General features: G+C 40.8%; 1 protein-coding gene across 1 annotated transcript; it reads right to left on the bottom strand.

Moving 5' to 3' along the window:
• Positions 1-2648: 2648 nt before the first annotated feature.
• Positions 2649-16362, bottom strand: LOC128376913 (G2/M phase-specific E3 ubiquitin-protein ligase-like). The gene is made up of 12 exons (XM_053336764.1): positions 16358-16362; positions 16203-16296; positions 15742-16066; positions 15135-15316; positions 14875-15047; positions 13872-14086; positions 13528-13777; positions 7238-7363; positions 4767-4830; positions 4671-4675; positions 4364-4477; positions 2649-2829 (listed from the first exon to the last, which is right to left on the bottom strand). Exons 1-12 carry the CDS (start codon positions 16360-16362, stop codon positions 2649-2651), a joined length of 1734 nt encoding a protein of 577 aa, XP_053192739.1.
• Between the last annotated feature and the right edge of the window lie 435 nt (positions 16363-16797).

Here is a 16797-nt window from a genome sequence, read left to right as displayed (position 1 = left end):
TGCTACTCAAGATATTGAGCAGATGTCGTACATTACAGAATGACTATCTGCCACGGATAAAACCAGTTTGATCATTAGAAATGATGGAGGGAAGAATCTTCTCCAAACGGAGACCTAGGGCTTTAGCTAGAATCTTAAAATCCTGATTAAGGCAGCTTCAAGGTCGAAAAGAAGAGCAGCACTGGGGATCCTTGTCCTTTTTCAAGAGGAGCGAAATGGTGGCGTGATATAAAGTCGGAGGAAGAGTTTTTGTTTGAAAGGATTCGGTATACATCGCATGCAAAAGGGGTACTAATTTGTCTGAAATTTTTTTATAAAAGTCGGCTGGAAAGCCGTCCGGCCCTGCAGCCTTCCCGCCTTGCATATTTTTTTTTATAAATTCTGGTGTGATAGTTTCTTCAAAGAACAAAACATCCTCAGGGCTTACTTTGGGAATATTCAAATTATTGAAAAAAACAGCAGACTGGTCTGGGTTAAGCCTAGATTCAGAAGCATAAAGACTCGAGTAAAATTTTTTGAAATCATCATTGTTGATTTGTGATCAGAAGTGTTAGAGCTGGAGTCAGTTTTTATAGAAGGAATGGTGCGAGAGGCAGCTGATCTAGTGGGTCCATCCCCGTCTTCATACAATTCATGCCGGGACTTAAGTAGTGACTCCTCTCCGCGCTGAGTTGTTAAGAGGTCAAACTTGTAAAGTGATCCTATCTTTAAGGAGTTCGGGAGTAGGGTTTACTGCATATTGCTGATATAGCCGGAGAATGGAGGAAGTGAGATGAGAGATTCTACTTTTGTGAAGCTTATTTACATGGGATGTATAAGAAATTATTTGTCCCCACAGAAAAGCCTTCAGAGCTTCCCAGCGGATAGATAAAGAGCTATGAGCCACAGGATTAGTCAAAAGAAATGTGTCAATTTGGTTTGAGACATAGGTGACAAGCTCGGGGTTGGAGAGGAGAAGAGGATTAAAGCGCCACAACCTATTTGGGGGTCTTTCCTGTAAAGCGAGCCCAAGTTTGAGTGGTGAGTGGTCCGAAACAACAATACCTTGCTAGTCACAAGCTCTAACAAAACCCAGTAAAAAAGCGTCAATAAAGAAATGATCAATCCGTGAAAATGAATTATGTACGGAAGAAAAGAAAGAGTAGGATCTGGAGTTAGGGAATTTGAAACGCCAAGGGTCCACATAGTTATAGGTCTCCACGAATGATTTAACTACCTTAGATGATTTAGAAGCAGGATATGGTTTATTGGAGGAACGATCACGGACAGGGTCTAGAACTAAATTAAAATCACCACCAAGGATTAGATGGTGTGTGTCTAAATTTGGTATAGAACTAAAGAGGTTATTAAAAAAATTAACATCATCCCAGTTAGGGGCATAGATGTTAACCAGTGCAAGGTCTGTATTATACAGGGTGCCAAAGACCATCACATAGCGACCATTAGGGTCCGAAATGATGCTGGATACAGAAAAAGGAACATCTTTATGGATGAGGATTGCAGTACCTCTGCTTTTAGAATGAAAGTTAGAGTGGAACATCCGCCCCACCCACCCATTCCTAATCCAAAAGTGGTCCAATGTACGAAGATGTGTCTCTTGCAAAAAGGCAATGCCTGTTTCCAGGTGTTGAAGATGGTCAAGTACACGCTTTCTTTTAACAGGATTGTTCAGACCGTTCACATTCCAGCTGACCAGATTCGTATGCAATTTCGTAGAGAGAGTGCTCATTGGTGTAATTACCTTTCACCGAGGTGAGGAAGCAGCGGTTACTGGACCTGCGGGGGAGGATGGGGTGGGGAGGAGGAGGAGGGGCGGACAGAGACGCAACAACAAGGAACACATCAAAAGAAAAGGGGAACAAAAATAAGCATAAGGAGAACCAAACACAAAAAAACATGACTAAACTGACGTGAATGCACTTCACCCCCCCCACCCCCCCAAATGGGGTGAAGGCAACCTACCCTACAACGCTTCGTAACTGTATGTATATACATACTGCGATGCGTATTTAGCAGCATCCTGGCTAAATAGAAAACAAACAGGAAAATAGCAAACTTTAATATATATGACTAATGTTTTAGAAAATTAGCTAGATCTTTAAACCAGAGACAAATAACAAATCAAGGTCATACAAGACAAAAATCAAATATATAGAGGTGAGAGAAAAAAACAAAACAACAACAACAATAATAATAATAATAATAATAATAACAATTTAGGAGACAGAGAAGAGAAAAAAAAGAAAAACACTTAATAAAAATATGAATAATAATAATGAAATAAACATTTAAGGCTGGGGAAATAATTCTACAAAAGGGAATGGGAATTTAATAAACCACTCCAAAAAGGAACTGAGACACTGTGTGTCACTGTAAAATGAGGTGAAATAACAAAACAAGGATAAGTGAAAGCACACTGGATGGGTATTGTACAACTACTCCCAGCATGAGCCAATAAAAGTAAAGTGCATAGAATTTATAGCTGCCAATCTCAGTTGAGCTTCTCTTTTTTTTCATTGTACAAAGATCAACCATCTCTTCTAATTAAAAGACAGTGTTTAAATACGAAACTCGTTGAAACTCCTTCACTCCTTCCACCTAGATAGATAGATAGATTACTCAGTAATAAATGACTAAAAACACAGCAGTTATTGCACATAGTTATTGCCTGAGGGGAAAATGGGGAACAGGGAGTGTCTGGGGTGCGAGGTGTCCTGCTGGACTAAGGATGCAGCCCTGGGGGAGGCCGGTGTATGCTGACTGATGCTGGAGGAGGTGTGGTGGCTGATCCTGACACACTGGGTTCTGGTGAGGAAGTCCTTAATCCACCTGCAGAGAAGGTCTCCCAGACCCAGTGTTTATAGTTTGTAGTCAGTTTTCTGTGTAGTGGATCTATTGGTCCTGTATGGAAGTTGGTGTTGGTCAAGGTCAGGAGGGATGCCAGCCTTAATGTGGGGCAGTACCAATGTCTTGAAGCATTTTCATAATCACTGATGTGAGGGTAATTATTCAGGATTGTGATGGCTGAGGTTTTGGGTACAGGGATTATGGTGGCAGTTTTCAGACAAGCTTTCTACTCTGGTCCTCTGGAAACTCTCCAGTAAAATGTAATATTTTGTTAAAAACAGATGTCTTAAAGAAAATATATGGCCAAGGTTAATCTTTCCTCTTTATTTTGGTGGTGTCAACTGTACATCCACAGATGAACAGTGTTTAGTTTTTACTTACTAATTATAAGGATACATGACATTAATTACATTATTTAGAATATTTCTTTACTTTGCAGTCTGTCTGCTGGTAACATACATTTGTGAACACAGACCACACAACAGTTTAATAAATAAAAATTAATATGAAAACACCCCTACGCCTTACTGACTGAGCAGGGTCCAGTTAACTCACTTCTAGCGTAATTGTAGGCATTTCACACAGACTTAGATGAACAAATATTAAAATGACGTGCAAAACAGCTGATAATAACAAACGAGTAACGTTAACATAACGTTACAACAACAGCTGTTTAGCTACAACAGCCAGCAACTTTGCCTGCAAACAAAATAGCATTGTTAGCATTGGCTACGTTCTGAAGTTAACAGATAACTACGTTGCTGGCAGGTCAACAAATTTAAACAGTGTTTGGTTCGAGACGTATGGTGGATAAGGTCAACAACAACTGCAGCAGCAGCTCAGTGTCCGTCTCAAACATGGTGTGTTTACTTTGAAAATCCCGGTGATTATCTCTCTCAGTTGTGGGAAAGTGGCGGAAATATCACTGTATAACAGTTATGAATTATGTTATGAGTTATGAAGTAACTCAAACTTTTTTTGTTGTTTGGCGTACAGGTGGTCGAGTGGTGCGCATGCCATATATACAGCCGACCCGGTTTGAATGTCTTTTGCTGCATGTCACACCCCCCTCTCTCTCCCATGTTTTCTGTCGGGCTACTGATAAAATAAAGGTGTCTATGCCAACAAAATCTTTAAAAAAAAAAAAAACTTTTTTGTTGTTGACCTTATCCACCAAACGTCTCCAACCAAACACTGTTTTGTTGACCTGCCAGCAACATAGTTAGCTGTTAACTTCAGAACATAGCCTATTTTGTAATATTTGTCCATCTAAGTCTGTGTGAAATGCCTACAATTATGCTAGAAGTGAGTTAACTGGACCCTGCTCAGTCATATAAGTAAGGCTTAGGGGTGTTTTGATATTAATGTTGATGTATTAAACTGTAGTGTGGTCTGTGTTAGCTTTTAGTTATGGATAGGTGAAAACTTATAGAATGGGGCATTAAAATGTTATAATTTATGAATGTTCTATAAAGCAACAAGTCATTTTAGTGTTTTTACTACACAGACTCTTTACCTGAGGTACCTGTCAACAACACTAATAATATCTTTGTCTTGAATTAGGCCTAGAGTGTTGGCGAAGGGGAGCCCAGAAGGTGGTTGCCTTCCCCCAAGACCTTTTTGACCAATTCTGTAGGACAAAGAGAAGGAGGTAAGGAGGATAACATTTTGCTACTTCAGTGTAGTTGCTTACAAATGAACACTTCATATTAACTATCAAATATGAGCTGGGAGTTCTATCTCTTAACTTGGTGCTTTAACTGCAATCTATACAATTGTCTTGTCAAACAGCTGTATATTCTGTGAGAAACATTCCACTGTACATGATCTAAGAGAAAGGAGACACAGCACAACATTACAATTTACGATGCACACGTTTGCCTTGATTTTTTTTTTACTTAAGGTCTAGCCACAGTTACTTTGGTGGGGTCCAAGTGGCCATTGAAGAATTCATCCAGGCAGCCGAGGCTCTGCCTACTCTGGCTGCAGAGATGAGGGAAAATTCAGAATAGAATTCAAAATCCTTCTCCCCACCTTCAAAGCTCTTAATGGTCAGGCTCCATCATATCTTAAAGAGCTGATAGTACCTTATGTACCTACTAGAACACTGCGCTCCCAGCATGCAGGCCTACTTGTGGTTCCTAGTATCTCTAAAAGTAGAACAGGAGGAAGAGTCTTCAGCTATCAGGCTCCTCTCCTGTGGAACCATCTTCCAGATTTGGTCCGGGGGGCAGACACCCTCCCTATATTTAAGAGTAGGCTTAAAACTTTACTTTTTGATAAAGCTTATCGTTAGGGCTCTTAGAGCTCTTAGCTTATGCTGCTATAGGCTTAGACTGCCGGGGGACTCCCATGATGCACTGAGCTCCTCTCTCCTCCTCCCTCTCTCTCTCTCTATCCATCCATCTATATCCATTAACAGTCATGTTCTATTAATGCATTCAATAACCTAAACTTCTTCCCCGGAGTTGTCTGTGCTTTCTCGTCTCACTGGTAATCTGGGCCTGTAGATGTCCGGATGACAGATTCCAGTCCCGGACCTTCTAGCTTCATTGTTGATTTTCATCGTGCTTCTCTCCTCTATCCTTCCTTTCTCTTCTCTCAACCCCAACCGGTCGAGGCAGATGGCCGCCCACTCTGAGTCTGGTTCTGAGGTTTCTTCCTGTTAAAAGGGAGTTTTTTCTTGCCACTGTTGCTCATGTGGGAATGTTGGGTCTCTTTAAAGTTAAAACCCGAAGAGTTCGGTTTAAAAACACCCTCAACAGGCAGCAGGTGGAGATCCTGAGGGTCACATTCAAGTGTCTCATACGTAGATGTGAGAACAATTTCAAGCAGAAGCCTGCCTTCAATTCTGCTCTTGTAATCTATTAGCCCATGTTACAGTTTGCATTATAACATGATTGTTAGAGTTTGTTTGGAGAAAGTGAATCAAGTGAGTCAAAAATAGAAATGCTTCAGATTGATAGCGCTGCGGCGCGGAGACCCGCTGCTGAGACGTTGCTGACACGCTGCTGACATGCTGCTGAGACGTTGCTGACACAGTGCTGAGACGCTGCTGAGACGCTCCTGGTGGAAACACTCTCATTGATTATAGTGGTACCTATCAGCTCCGGTGACCGCGGCGCAGCTATAACGCGCCGGTCACGGACCCGGTGGCAATTGGGCTTTAGGGCTGCCAGGACTCTGCTTCAGCCGTGATATCCGGCACTGGAGCCCCCCGCTGTCTCCTCACTGATGTATCAGTATCACCCATATTCACAGATCCACTGATCCCTGCAGCTCATTTATAACAGGCAGTGGCACCGGGATGTCATTGCAACCAAGCGCCACTCACACAATTTAAGCAGACAGAACCATGCAAGCCAATTGTGGGGGTTTCTATGGTGGATGATCGCTCTCAATCAGTTAATACCACTAACACAAAACCGCCATTAGCTGGACCAGACAGATCAGAGCCAGTTCCAATTCCAATTAGTTATCACATAGTCTAAAAAAATAAAAATAAATGTAGCTACCATGATGTCACCCATTGATTTGTGAAGCCATTTTGCGGCCTTGAATTTACCATTTTGACCGTCACCATCTTGGATTTTTGGAGCCAGATGTGAACATATTTGGACAACAGGATGGAGCTGAACCTAACGCTACCTGCCAGGTGTATGGTTAATTGTGATAATACTAATGCCAATTCGTTGTGAAAACTTAAAACAAACAATATAAAATGTACTTACTGGGAAAACTGAACATCTGACTCCTTAGAAGATCTTTTACTACAACGAAATGCTGATCAAGACTTTTTTTAAGGTTATCTAACCAACATTGTTGCCATTGTAGCGACTTGTCAATCACAACGTAGCCACACCCTAAAGCATATCCTTTAATCATCAAATAAAAAAATAAATAAAATAAAATTAGACCATAATTTACAAAATGTTGTATTGAAGAAAATGTGAGACTTGGTTGTCACACGCATATAATATTTACAACAATAACAACCGAAGGGTCAAGAAAATTATTTCATTGTTCAAACCTCATCATCTCTGTTTGGATAGCATTTTAGAAATATATTTTGTCATTAGTTCAGTCACAGGGAAATTGACAATTACAATATTACAACCGTTTTTGGGTGATTGATTATCAACTGAATGGCAGGATGGTGTTACCTGCCTCTTCTCATGCCTTCCTGGCCACCTTGACTGCTTAAAAACACAGGGAAAAGTGTGTGTGTGTTTTTTTCTTAGTGGATATGTTATTTTATGTGTATATACTGCATGTGTGGGCCTTTCTGTCAGTTCATGCAGCAGCACTTTGGGTCAGCATTTGAGATTTTACTTCACACAAAGGCCTGTTTCCCTCCACTGAACTGTGAAGTGCAGCAATTTATTTTTACCCAGGGACCGATGGCCCGTGAATGGGTGTGGAGATAGCAGCTGGGCTATGATACATGGGCTTCCCCGTACTCACCTTGGGGTCTCCTTTGCTGCTCCATATCATTACAACAGCTTCTACATTATCACTGCAGGAAACGGAAAATGCTTTGTCACAATGTGGCTGCAGAGAATGCAGATAATAGAAGCTATTTTCCAACCACCAAAGCCTATTTATGCTGTGCTGCATTGCATACCTGCAATGTCCTTGTGCTTGCATGAAAGTGTTGGGTTGTTTTGTTTGTTTGCTACCCTTTATTATTGTACATATTTTCCTGCAGGACTGTGGTGTTTTATTTTCCGTGGGCTTTTGTTATGCTGCCCTAATTTCAGAGCAGTGGGCTTATGGGAACAAGACTGCAGAAGCAAAAATCTGTAATTATGTAAGCAACATTTTACCAGCAACAAGTGCATTCATCAAGCAAAAAGAGTCCTAGTCAAAGAGTGAGTAATAATGTATATTTGTCTTCAACGCTGCAAATGTACCCTGTGAAAAGACAGGAGAGAAGAAAACTCCCTCTCTTTGTCACTGTTGTTAATTTTATGGACCCCTCAGGATTCACCTTACCTTTCAATGGGTATAGATGTGCTTGTAACTGTTGTCATATGTGCCCCAGTTTTGCGAGGATAAAATTTAATGAGTATCAGATGCTCTCTAGGGAGGTGAGTCCCAGTAAATGTAGGAGCAGCCAGCAGCCTAATCTGCCATACAGACTAATTTTATTTGGCAGTAGAGTTTCTGTACAGATACTGCAGATTTGAATTGTCATGCTGTTAATTGAGCCAGTATTCTGAACACTGGAAAAAAGTACACTGAATCCCTCATCATCTGCCAGTAGATAATTACCCTGTTACCTAACCTAGCCAAAATCGATGCAGCACCAGCTGAGATACCCTGACTTTTAGTCCCTATTGACATTTTGCTGTTCAGCAACAAGAAACTGCTGAGTCTGTTTTGTCTTTCAATGTCCTATCTGCACCAGAGGTGGGGATGTCTTACATTTTGTGGTTTGTGGATTCTCAGTATAATATACAGCATGACAGAGTGACTGCATGGAACTACTTGGAAGAAAATTTGAGTTATACAATAGTTTTACACTAACCAATGTAGCAGTGCTCATTAGATCAGTTTTTTTTAATATAATATGTATGGCGGGTGTGGTCCTGCTATCAGCTGATAATAAAATCAAGTAAAACTCACATGCAGCTGCAGCCTATTTCACAGACTTAAATATGACACATCAATGTTTGCATGCTGTCTAGTCACATAGATTAGTCTGTTTTCAGCCATCAGACACCTCACATCTTTTCTTTGATGCAAGTTCATCAATTATTGGCTTAAAGTCTTGAGCTGTAGACACTTTCAGAATGGAAGCAAGATGTTGTCTGTGAGGAGGATCAGTGAGAAGATTGGTTAATCACACAGAAGTCAGCAAATCTACCAAATTCTGCTTTGATGTCTTCAGTTTTTCTGCACTTCTCTCTCTGGAGAAAGCAGTGGTGAGCATGTTGGCACTGACTTACAGGCTGGGAAGTGAACAGAATTTCTCTGCTACGTTTGGTTCTCCCACAGATGCAGTTTTGGGAGAATGAAGTTGTAGGCTCCAACTAGGTGGACCAAAATGTATTGAAACTGTAGCTGCTTCTGCTGGGGTTTCGCAGCTTCTTCATGGTCAAAAATCTTTGTGTAACGTGATAATATATGGGTCTGTGTGTGAGAGAGAGCTGTATTTGCTCGGTGCAATATGCGCTCTTGTTTATAACTGCCTTAACTTCCCAAGTTAATGGTGCAGCTGCTTTATATTAGCAAGTTATTTATTTGAATGTACAGAAATGAGTTTGACACATGCTGGCCAGGCTGCTGAACAAACGAAGAAGCTGTTCTTATATATGTTAAATATTGCTCAGCAAATTAAAACTACAACAGGACTGTGCTAATGTTAGCCTTTCTGTTGCTCTGCTAGGAAGGCAACCCTTCACAGTATAATGCTTCTGTGCTGCCCACAACTTGTGGAGATGGTAGCCACCAAGTGTTGTTTTTGAGTATTGTTTTTTAGATTAAGTTTGGTCTTTTGAGCTTGCCGTAATTAGTTCAGTTTGCTAGACAGCACATGAGAGACAGACAGCAGATGAGAGAGCGTGCTGAATCTCCATTTCTTTTAGCAAAGCCTTGGAAAATATATGCTTGTAAGTATATTCTTTTGGTTTTCTTGCAGTTTTCTGTTATTTTGGTTTCTGTTTCATATCATGCTGTTAGTATATTTGATTTATGTGACAGTAACAGCTAAATTTTTTCTGTGTGTTCAGTTGTACAGCTTGCTCATGTGTGAATAAACAGCCTCAACTATACATCGGCTTGGGTTTTCACTGAGAAGATTGTTCACTGTCTGCGAAACTAGCATCCAGTTACATCTAGGGAGGGCAGAATAGCTTTGTTTTTTTATTGCTTATTTTCAGTAACATTGTATTTTACTCGCCAAGGTGGTTAAAAAGCTCCTCGGTGGGAGGCCCCGGGGGTGGATGAGATCCGCCCCGAGTTCCTCAAGGCCCTGGATGTTGTGGGGCTGTCATGGTTGACACGACTCTGCAGCATCGCGTGGACATTAGGGGCAGTGCCTCTGGATTGGCAGACTGGGGTGGTGGTCCCTCTTTTTAAGAAGGGGGACCGGAGGGTGTGTTCCAATTACAGGGGAATCACACTCCTCAGCCTCCCTGGTAAGGTCTATTCGGGGGTGCTGGAGAGGAGGATCCGTCGGATAGTCGAACCTCGGATTCAGGAGGAGCAGTGTGGTTTTCGTCCGGGCCGTGGAACAGTGGACCAGTTCTATACCCTCTGCAGGATCCTTGAGGGTGCATGGGAGTTTGCCCAACCAGTCCACATGTGTTTTGTGGACTTGGAGAAGGCATTCGACCGTGTCCCTCGGGGAATCCTGTGGGGGGGTTCTCCGTGAATACGGGGTATCGGACCCCCTGATAAGGGCCGCCCGTTCCCTGTATGACCGGTGTCAGAGCTTGGTCCGCATTACCGGCAATAAGTCGGACTTGTTTCCAGTGAGGGTTGGACTCCGCCAGTATGAGGGGCCGTTTAGGAAGTAATTCATACTTGCTCTCACATGTTACATCATACTCTCTTACAAACACTAGTATAGTCACACACACATACTATCATACTCTCTCACATACACTACTATAGTCACACACACTTACTACTATAGTTACACACACACACACATACTATCATACTCTCTCACATACACTACTATAGTCACACACACTTACTATCATACTCTCTCACATACACTACTATAGTCACACACACTTACTATCATACTCTCTCACATATACTACTATAATCACACACACTTACTATCATACTCTCTCACATACACTACTATAGTCACACACACTTACTATCATACTCTCTCACATACACTATTATACTCAAAATTACTAAAACAGGAAGTTAGTTTGTTTGAACAGGAAATACTATAAAGCCTCATTCCTTGATTGGTGCACAGCTCTGGGAGCTTACTGCTAGCTAAATGGAAGCTGTGTGGGAGAACTGAAATCAAGAAGGCAACTTTATAAGTACAACTTTATAATTTTGTAAGTAACTGCAGTTGCAAATATGATTTTCCCACTAATTTACCTTCTTTTTCAAAGCAACTTTTTGTTAGCAGTAAATGGCAATGAGGAGAGTATTAGGATGTTTTTCACTAATGCAATGAGGTGCCTTCAGCACATTGCAAGGGAAACTGACAGAGGTGGATGTGACAGCATGATTTTGGATCGGTTATTCTTTGAACTTAATGGATATGCACAGACAATTTTGTTCTTTAGCCAGCAGTTTGAAGGAGGTGTCGATCAAGAAAGCTTTGTAACACTGGAGGCCCTACATTTATGTTTTTGTGCCATCATAAATTCATTTCAAAACTCAAGACCACTGCAAATGAGCCAAAGGGAAATGCTGACTTCAAGAGGCCCACCAACAATAATAACTGGCCGTCCTGGTCGCCCACAATACAATATTCTACCTGAACAAATTACCTACTGCTTATCCCTGGGAATGAGCTGGCAAAGAATAGCTTTATGCTTTGGTATCAGTCGGAGGACATTGTACAGCCACAGACAAAATCTTCAAATTGGATCACTGGCCTACACAACAATTTCTGCTGACGTCTTGGGTGATATAGTCCGTGACATTCTTCAAACAACCCCAAATGCTGGAGAAAGATATATACATGGAAGCCTTCGATCACGGAACATCCATATACAGCGGTGGCGTCTAAGACATTGCCTGCAAGAACTTGATCCTATAGGACGGGCCCTTCGTCGTCGCCGTGCAATTCGGCGAAGAATATATAATGTTCAAACTCCCAATCAATTGTGGTGAGTATTTTGGTTGTTACTCAAAACATTTTATTTATTACTCAGTACTTGTTACTAATTTCTAACTAAGTAATATTAGCCAGTTTACTCATGAGAAAAGTAATTTGTAACACAGCTCATTATATTAGTTTCCAATTACTACTATGTAAATACCCAATCCTTACTGTTTGTCCAGGAAATTAACCATTAGAGGATATTAATAAACTGTCATATTGAAAAGTGTGTCATTCTTTCAAGCTTGCTTACTGCAGATCAACATGCATACAAAAACTAGTAGCCTAATGTAGGTAGGCCTAATTGCAGTGTTCAATTAACAATCAGTCAGAAAAATTAGGCTAACAAGATATTTTATGGAAGACTTACTGTAAATAATTAGTTGTATTAGTTGTATAATATTAAATAAAGTATATCTATCTAGCTATCCATCCATCCATCTTTGGAATGTAGTTCATTACATCCTACCAGTTTCACACATCTAACTTGATGCTTTGTTGCTTAGCCTACAGTGTGTTGTCTTAGTTAATTTCAGTGGCTTATTCTACATGACCAGTCTCAATCTCAGGGCTACACTTAAGTAATTATTTGCTATTTTTCTCCCCACAGGCACATAGATGGAAACCATAAACTGGTAAGGTGGCGAATGGTCTTCCATGGATGTGTCGATGGCTTTAGCCGAACTATCATATACTTACAGTGTCTCAACAACAACAGGGCCTCAAGTGTCTTGGGACTGTTCTGTACTGGAGTACAGACCTTTGGTCTCCCTCTAAGGGTACGCTCTGACCACGGTATGGAGAACACAGGGGTTGCCAGATATATGTTGGAGAGACGAGGGCTGAACAGAGGCAGTGTTATTACTGGTCGCAGTGTCTATAATCAGAGAATAGAACGTTTATGGGCTGAGCTTAACAGAGTTGTATCATTCCACTTCAGCAACCTGTTCACTTTCATGGAAAATGAAGGTATATTGGATTCAACAGATGAACAACATCTGTTTTGTCTCCATTACATATACTTGCCAAGAGTTCAAAGGGCAGCTGCAGAGTTCCGAAATCAGTGGAACAACCATGGATTGTCTACAGAGGGAGGACAGACACTTCTACAACTGTGGCACAGAGGTGTTCTCCAGTCTGCTGGAGCTGGTGCTACTCAGGACATTTTTGAAAGACATGATGCCTTTGGAATCAATGAAGACAACCCTCCTGAGTTAGAGACTGAGAACAATGTTGTTGTTCCGGAAAATGACTTCACTGTGAATGCAGCAGTTATGGACAGGATTCAACATACAATAGATCCATTGAGTGATGATGGTAATCATGGTATCAGTTTATTTTTAGGCCTGCTACATTTTCTTACTCAACATTAACAAGGCCACACAACACTTGCTTAAGCTATGATGTAACTGTCAAGTAACAAGTAATAACAGTAAGCAGTACATAACTGTAATAAAATAAATCAGCCCGAAAAATAAATGGTCTCAAAACAAATATTTCAACTTACCATCTAAGGCAAAACAGGGAGTATTTTCTAAATCAAAGTCCACAATGTCTTTGAAATTAGTGTAAATGTGTCAAAAAGTGGCCGTTTCAGACAGTCTATTATGTGTTGGCCATAAGTAACCCTAAACTATGATGTAACTGTGAGGTAGCAAGTAACGTTAAGTGGTACACAACTGTACACAACAGTATTAAAAACGTGACTAACATTTATCACAATTCTTCTTTATATTCTAAAAGCAAATAAAAACAGTTAATCAAATAATATACTCAAAGTCATATCAATCAGCCCCAAAAAGAAATGGTCACAGTAAATTTTCAACTGACCATACGAGGGAAAACAGGGTTCCTAAGTTCAGCATTATTACTCTCGACCAAAACCCTGAGTATTTTCTAATGCATAGTCCATACTGTCTTTGAACTCAGTGTATGTGTCACAAAGTGGCAGCTTCAGACAGTTGATGCATGTGTTGGCCATAGGCAAACAGCGTCCTGGGCTTACAGACTGGTGGTGTAGGAAATCAATTGTTGGTCGAGGAGAGAAGCCAATTGGTGGGACGATGCTTGCACCAGTTGCAAAGGCTAAGACATCGCTTAGCTTTGAGGCTCCGGCCTCCTCTAATACACAGAAAAAAAACAACAAAGAACAATGTGAATGTACAGAAAATATCACACTATATGAGACAGAGCCATATGCAACACCAATATTTACCCTCAATGTCCAGCAAGTAATCTCTCCAAAATGGCACAACACGTTCCTCTGCCATTCTCTTCTTGCTTCCCGCTACAGACAGTCTAATTTTGAAAAGCTGATCCATGGAGTTGGCTGTGAGTGGAGGTGGTTGATGGCACAGCAAGGGTCTAAAACTCTCCGGGTACGTCCTCATGGCGTCCAGGACACCAAGGGTTTTCAGTCCCTCTTTAAATCTGCAAAAATTAAAAGATGACACAACAAAATAAATCCTTCAAACTACTAATTCCAAATGCCAGCAGAGGTTAAATGACATCTAGGGTGCTAAAACATTTAAAATATATGTTTAAATTTACATTTTGTCTGTCAGAATCTGAAATAATTCTGTTTATATCTGGTAAATACATTTAAGTCAGTTTGGTCAAAGATGTACAATGTTTGTTTTTTCTACAAGATCTAACAGAATATTGTTCTTAAAATGCTGTTCTATGTGCAGTCCATCTCTATGATGAGAATGTAATGTGAAAATAATATAGGGCAATGTACTCTACAGAAAATAAGGAGTTGCTAACTGCATGAGTTGTTAGAAACCTTCTCCAATTTTATTTAAAGCAGAAGTGATCCGGTCATTTTGTTAGCAGTCCCCGCCCTCGTCCCTATCTCACCACATTCACGTGCATCCCTTGGCTGCACACACAGAGTGGACCACCCCTTTATGCCGTTCTCTCTCCTCATTGGATAAAGGTTGTAGGATACAAGGAAAGTTTTCTCCTCAGCTTACAGCAGAGCAGAGTGACTAACAGACCCGTGTTTCAGACCAAACACTCATTATAAGTGATTGCTGTCAGAAGATGTAACTATTTAAGACTTATATTAACACAAACATTCCTCTTACTTCTGCTTTAAATGAAAAGTGTTCAGTTCAATGTTATGTTGTATGTATGTCCTTGCATTTGGAGATGAAACTGTTGTAAAAACCACCAATCATCTTTATAATAAAAACTTTCTGAATTGTGTTACAAACCTTTCAAATGCCCCAGAGACTCTGTGGACCACCTGAAACATGACAATATCTTGAACCAACAGATCTCTGTCGTCAATGCATTTTAATGGCCTGAGACACCCAGCATTTGCCAGATAATCTTGCAGTGGTTCCGTGGCACGCATCAGATCCTCAAAATACGTACTTTCAGACACCTAAAAGCAGCACACAATATAAAGACAGAAGAAATTAGCCATAGCATAGCAGAACATAATGTGTATTTATTCACTATATATTCTGACCTTTTTTACTTTCTCGTAGAGGTCCGCATCAGCAATGTCCTCCAGAACAGGCTTTATCGTGGAACTGCCACCAACCAGATGGGAGTACAGCGCTGGTGTAAAGAATCCTGGTGGAGGACCGCCATGTACCAGGCTTACAGCAATGGCCTGCCCAGCAATAAAATATCGATCCTCTCTTAAAGCTAGAACAAACATGGCATAGAGGGAGAACATCGATGAAAATATATGGCACAAACTTACAGACAAAAAATATGTGCAGTAAAAGCTCAGTGTGTGACATCCAGTAGGTGGCGGTACAGGACAAGAAATGACAGACACTTCACAAAGAGTGTATAGCCACTTCCAGAACTACCCAAAACCTTTAGTACTACCACCAACTACAGGGTTTATGTGACTCCTGTGTTGTCTACGTTTGCACCATAGGAACGCGTTTGTGAAGTTCGTGAAACATTTTAAAAATGCAATGAGGTCTGAACTGAAAGTATGTGGAACTAGTAGAAGTAGTAGACAAGTTTGAAGATCATCGTGAGCATAATAATGAAAAAAGATTCAAAGAACAATAAGCATACATAGTTCCCAAAATACAGCATGTGTTCTTATCATGTACCTGTGCTGTCCAATGCTAGGTTCAATCTCCCTGGCCTCCTCTCAAATATTGGTGACACTGCAAGGGCTTCCATAAGCAAACGCAGGAATTCCCTTCTTGGGCCACCAAGGTCCACAGCCTCTTCACTCAGTCCCAAGTCATCAGAGAACTTGATATTCATCTGATACTTGGGATTGTAGGACAGCCTCTTGAAGGCCCGAAGAGCACCATCTAGCACTGAGGACCTGTTGATGTTGAATCTGCATCTCTGGGTGGCATCAATTTGAGATGCAAGACTGAGGAGGACTTCCTGTGCTGATTCTGTTTTTGTTTGTTCAGATACCCTGTTGAGTGAAATAGAGAAGAAATAAATATCAGTTAAGTGTTACAATTACGGTATCTAGTTTTCAGCATAAAATGTGATAAAACAATCAAAGTTGGTTTCTTCACACATAGCCATTGGAACTTCAGTGTTAGTAGATTGTGGCTACATACGCATGACTAAGATCCTCTTCATCAGAAGAGAGGTCTGAGGTTGAACCCATGATGGACAGGTAGGCAGCATAGCGGTCAGTCCTCCCTGCAACACCACAAGCACTGGGTTCTTCTGGTGGTTCAGCTTCAGTCGCAATGTCACTCCATGCTTGTGGTGCAGAGAGCAGTGTAGCTGTCGAGGTGGTGTCACTGGATGTATGTGGGGTGGCAGGAGGCTGAGTTGAAATTTGGTTTCCCTTGGACCGTGTACACATATAGCCTCCAGCTTGGAAGTTGTTGGATGTTGTTGAGGTGTTCATCTCCACACAGTCATCTGAATCTGTGCTGTCAAACTAAAACAACAAAAAATACAAAATGTTGGATTTTTTCTCAAAAATGACAACTGTATGCTATCTTTTTTTTTTTTTTTTTTTTTTTTTTTACAGACAGGAGACAACAAATAAGGCAACAAAACATACACAGAGACACAAATAAATAATTAAAATAAAATATAAAATAAATAAATAAATAAAAAAAGAGAAAAGGCTCCAGGGGATATCTACACTGTGTGTAAGTGTGTATATGTGTGCATGTGTATGCATG

Source organism: Scomber japonicus, chromosome 17 (genome assembly GCF_027409825.1).
Source record: "Scomber japonicus isolate fScoJap1 chromosome 17, fScoJap1.pri, whole genome shotgun sequence".
In the NCBI taxonomy this organism is placed as follows: Eukaryota; Metazoa; Chordata; class Actinopteri; order Scombriformes; family Scombridae; genus Scomber; species Scomber japonicus.
This window is presented reverse-complemented; position numbering and strand designations above follow the sequence as displayed.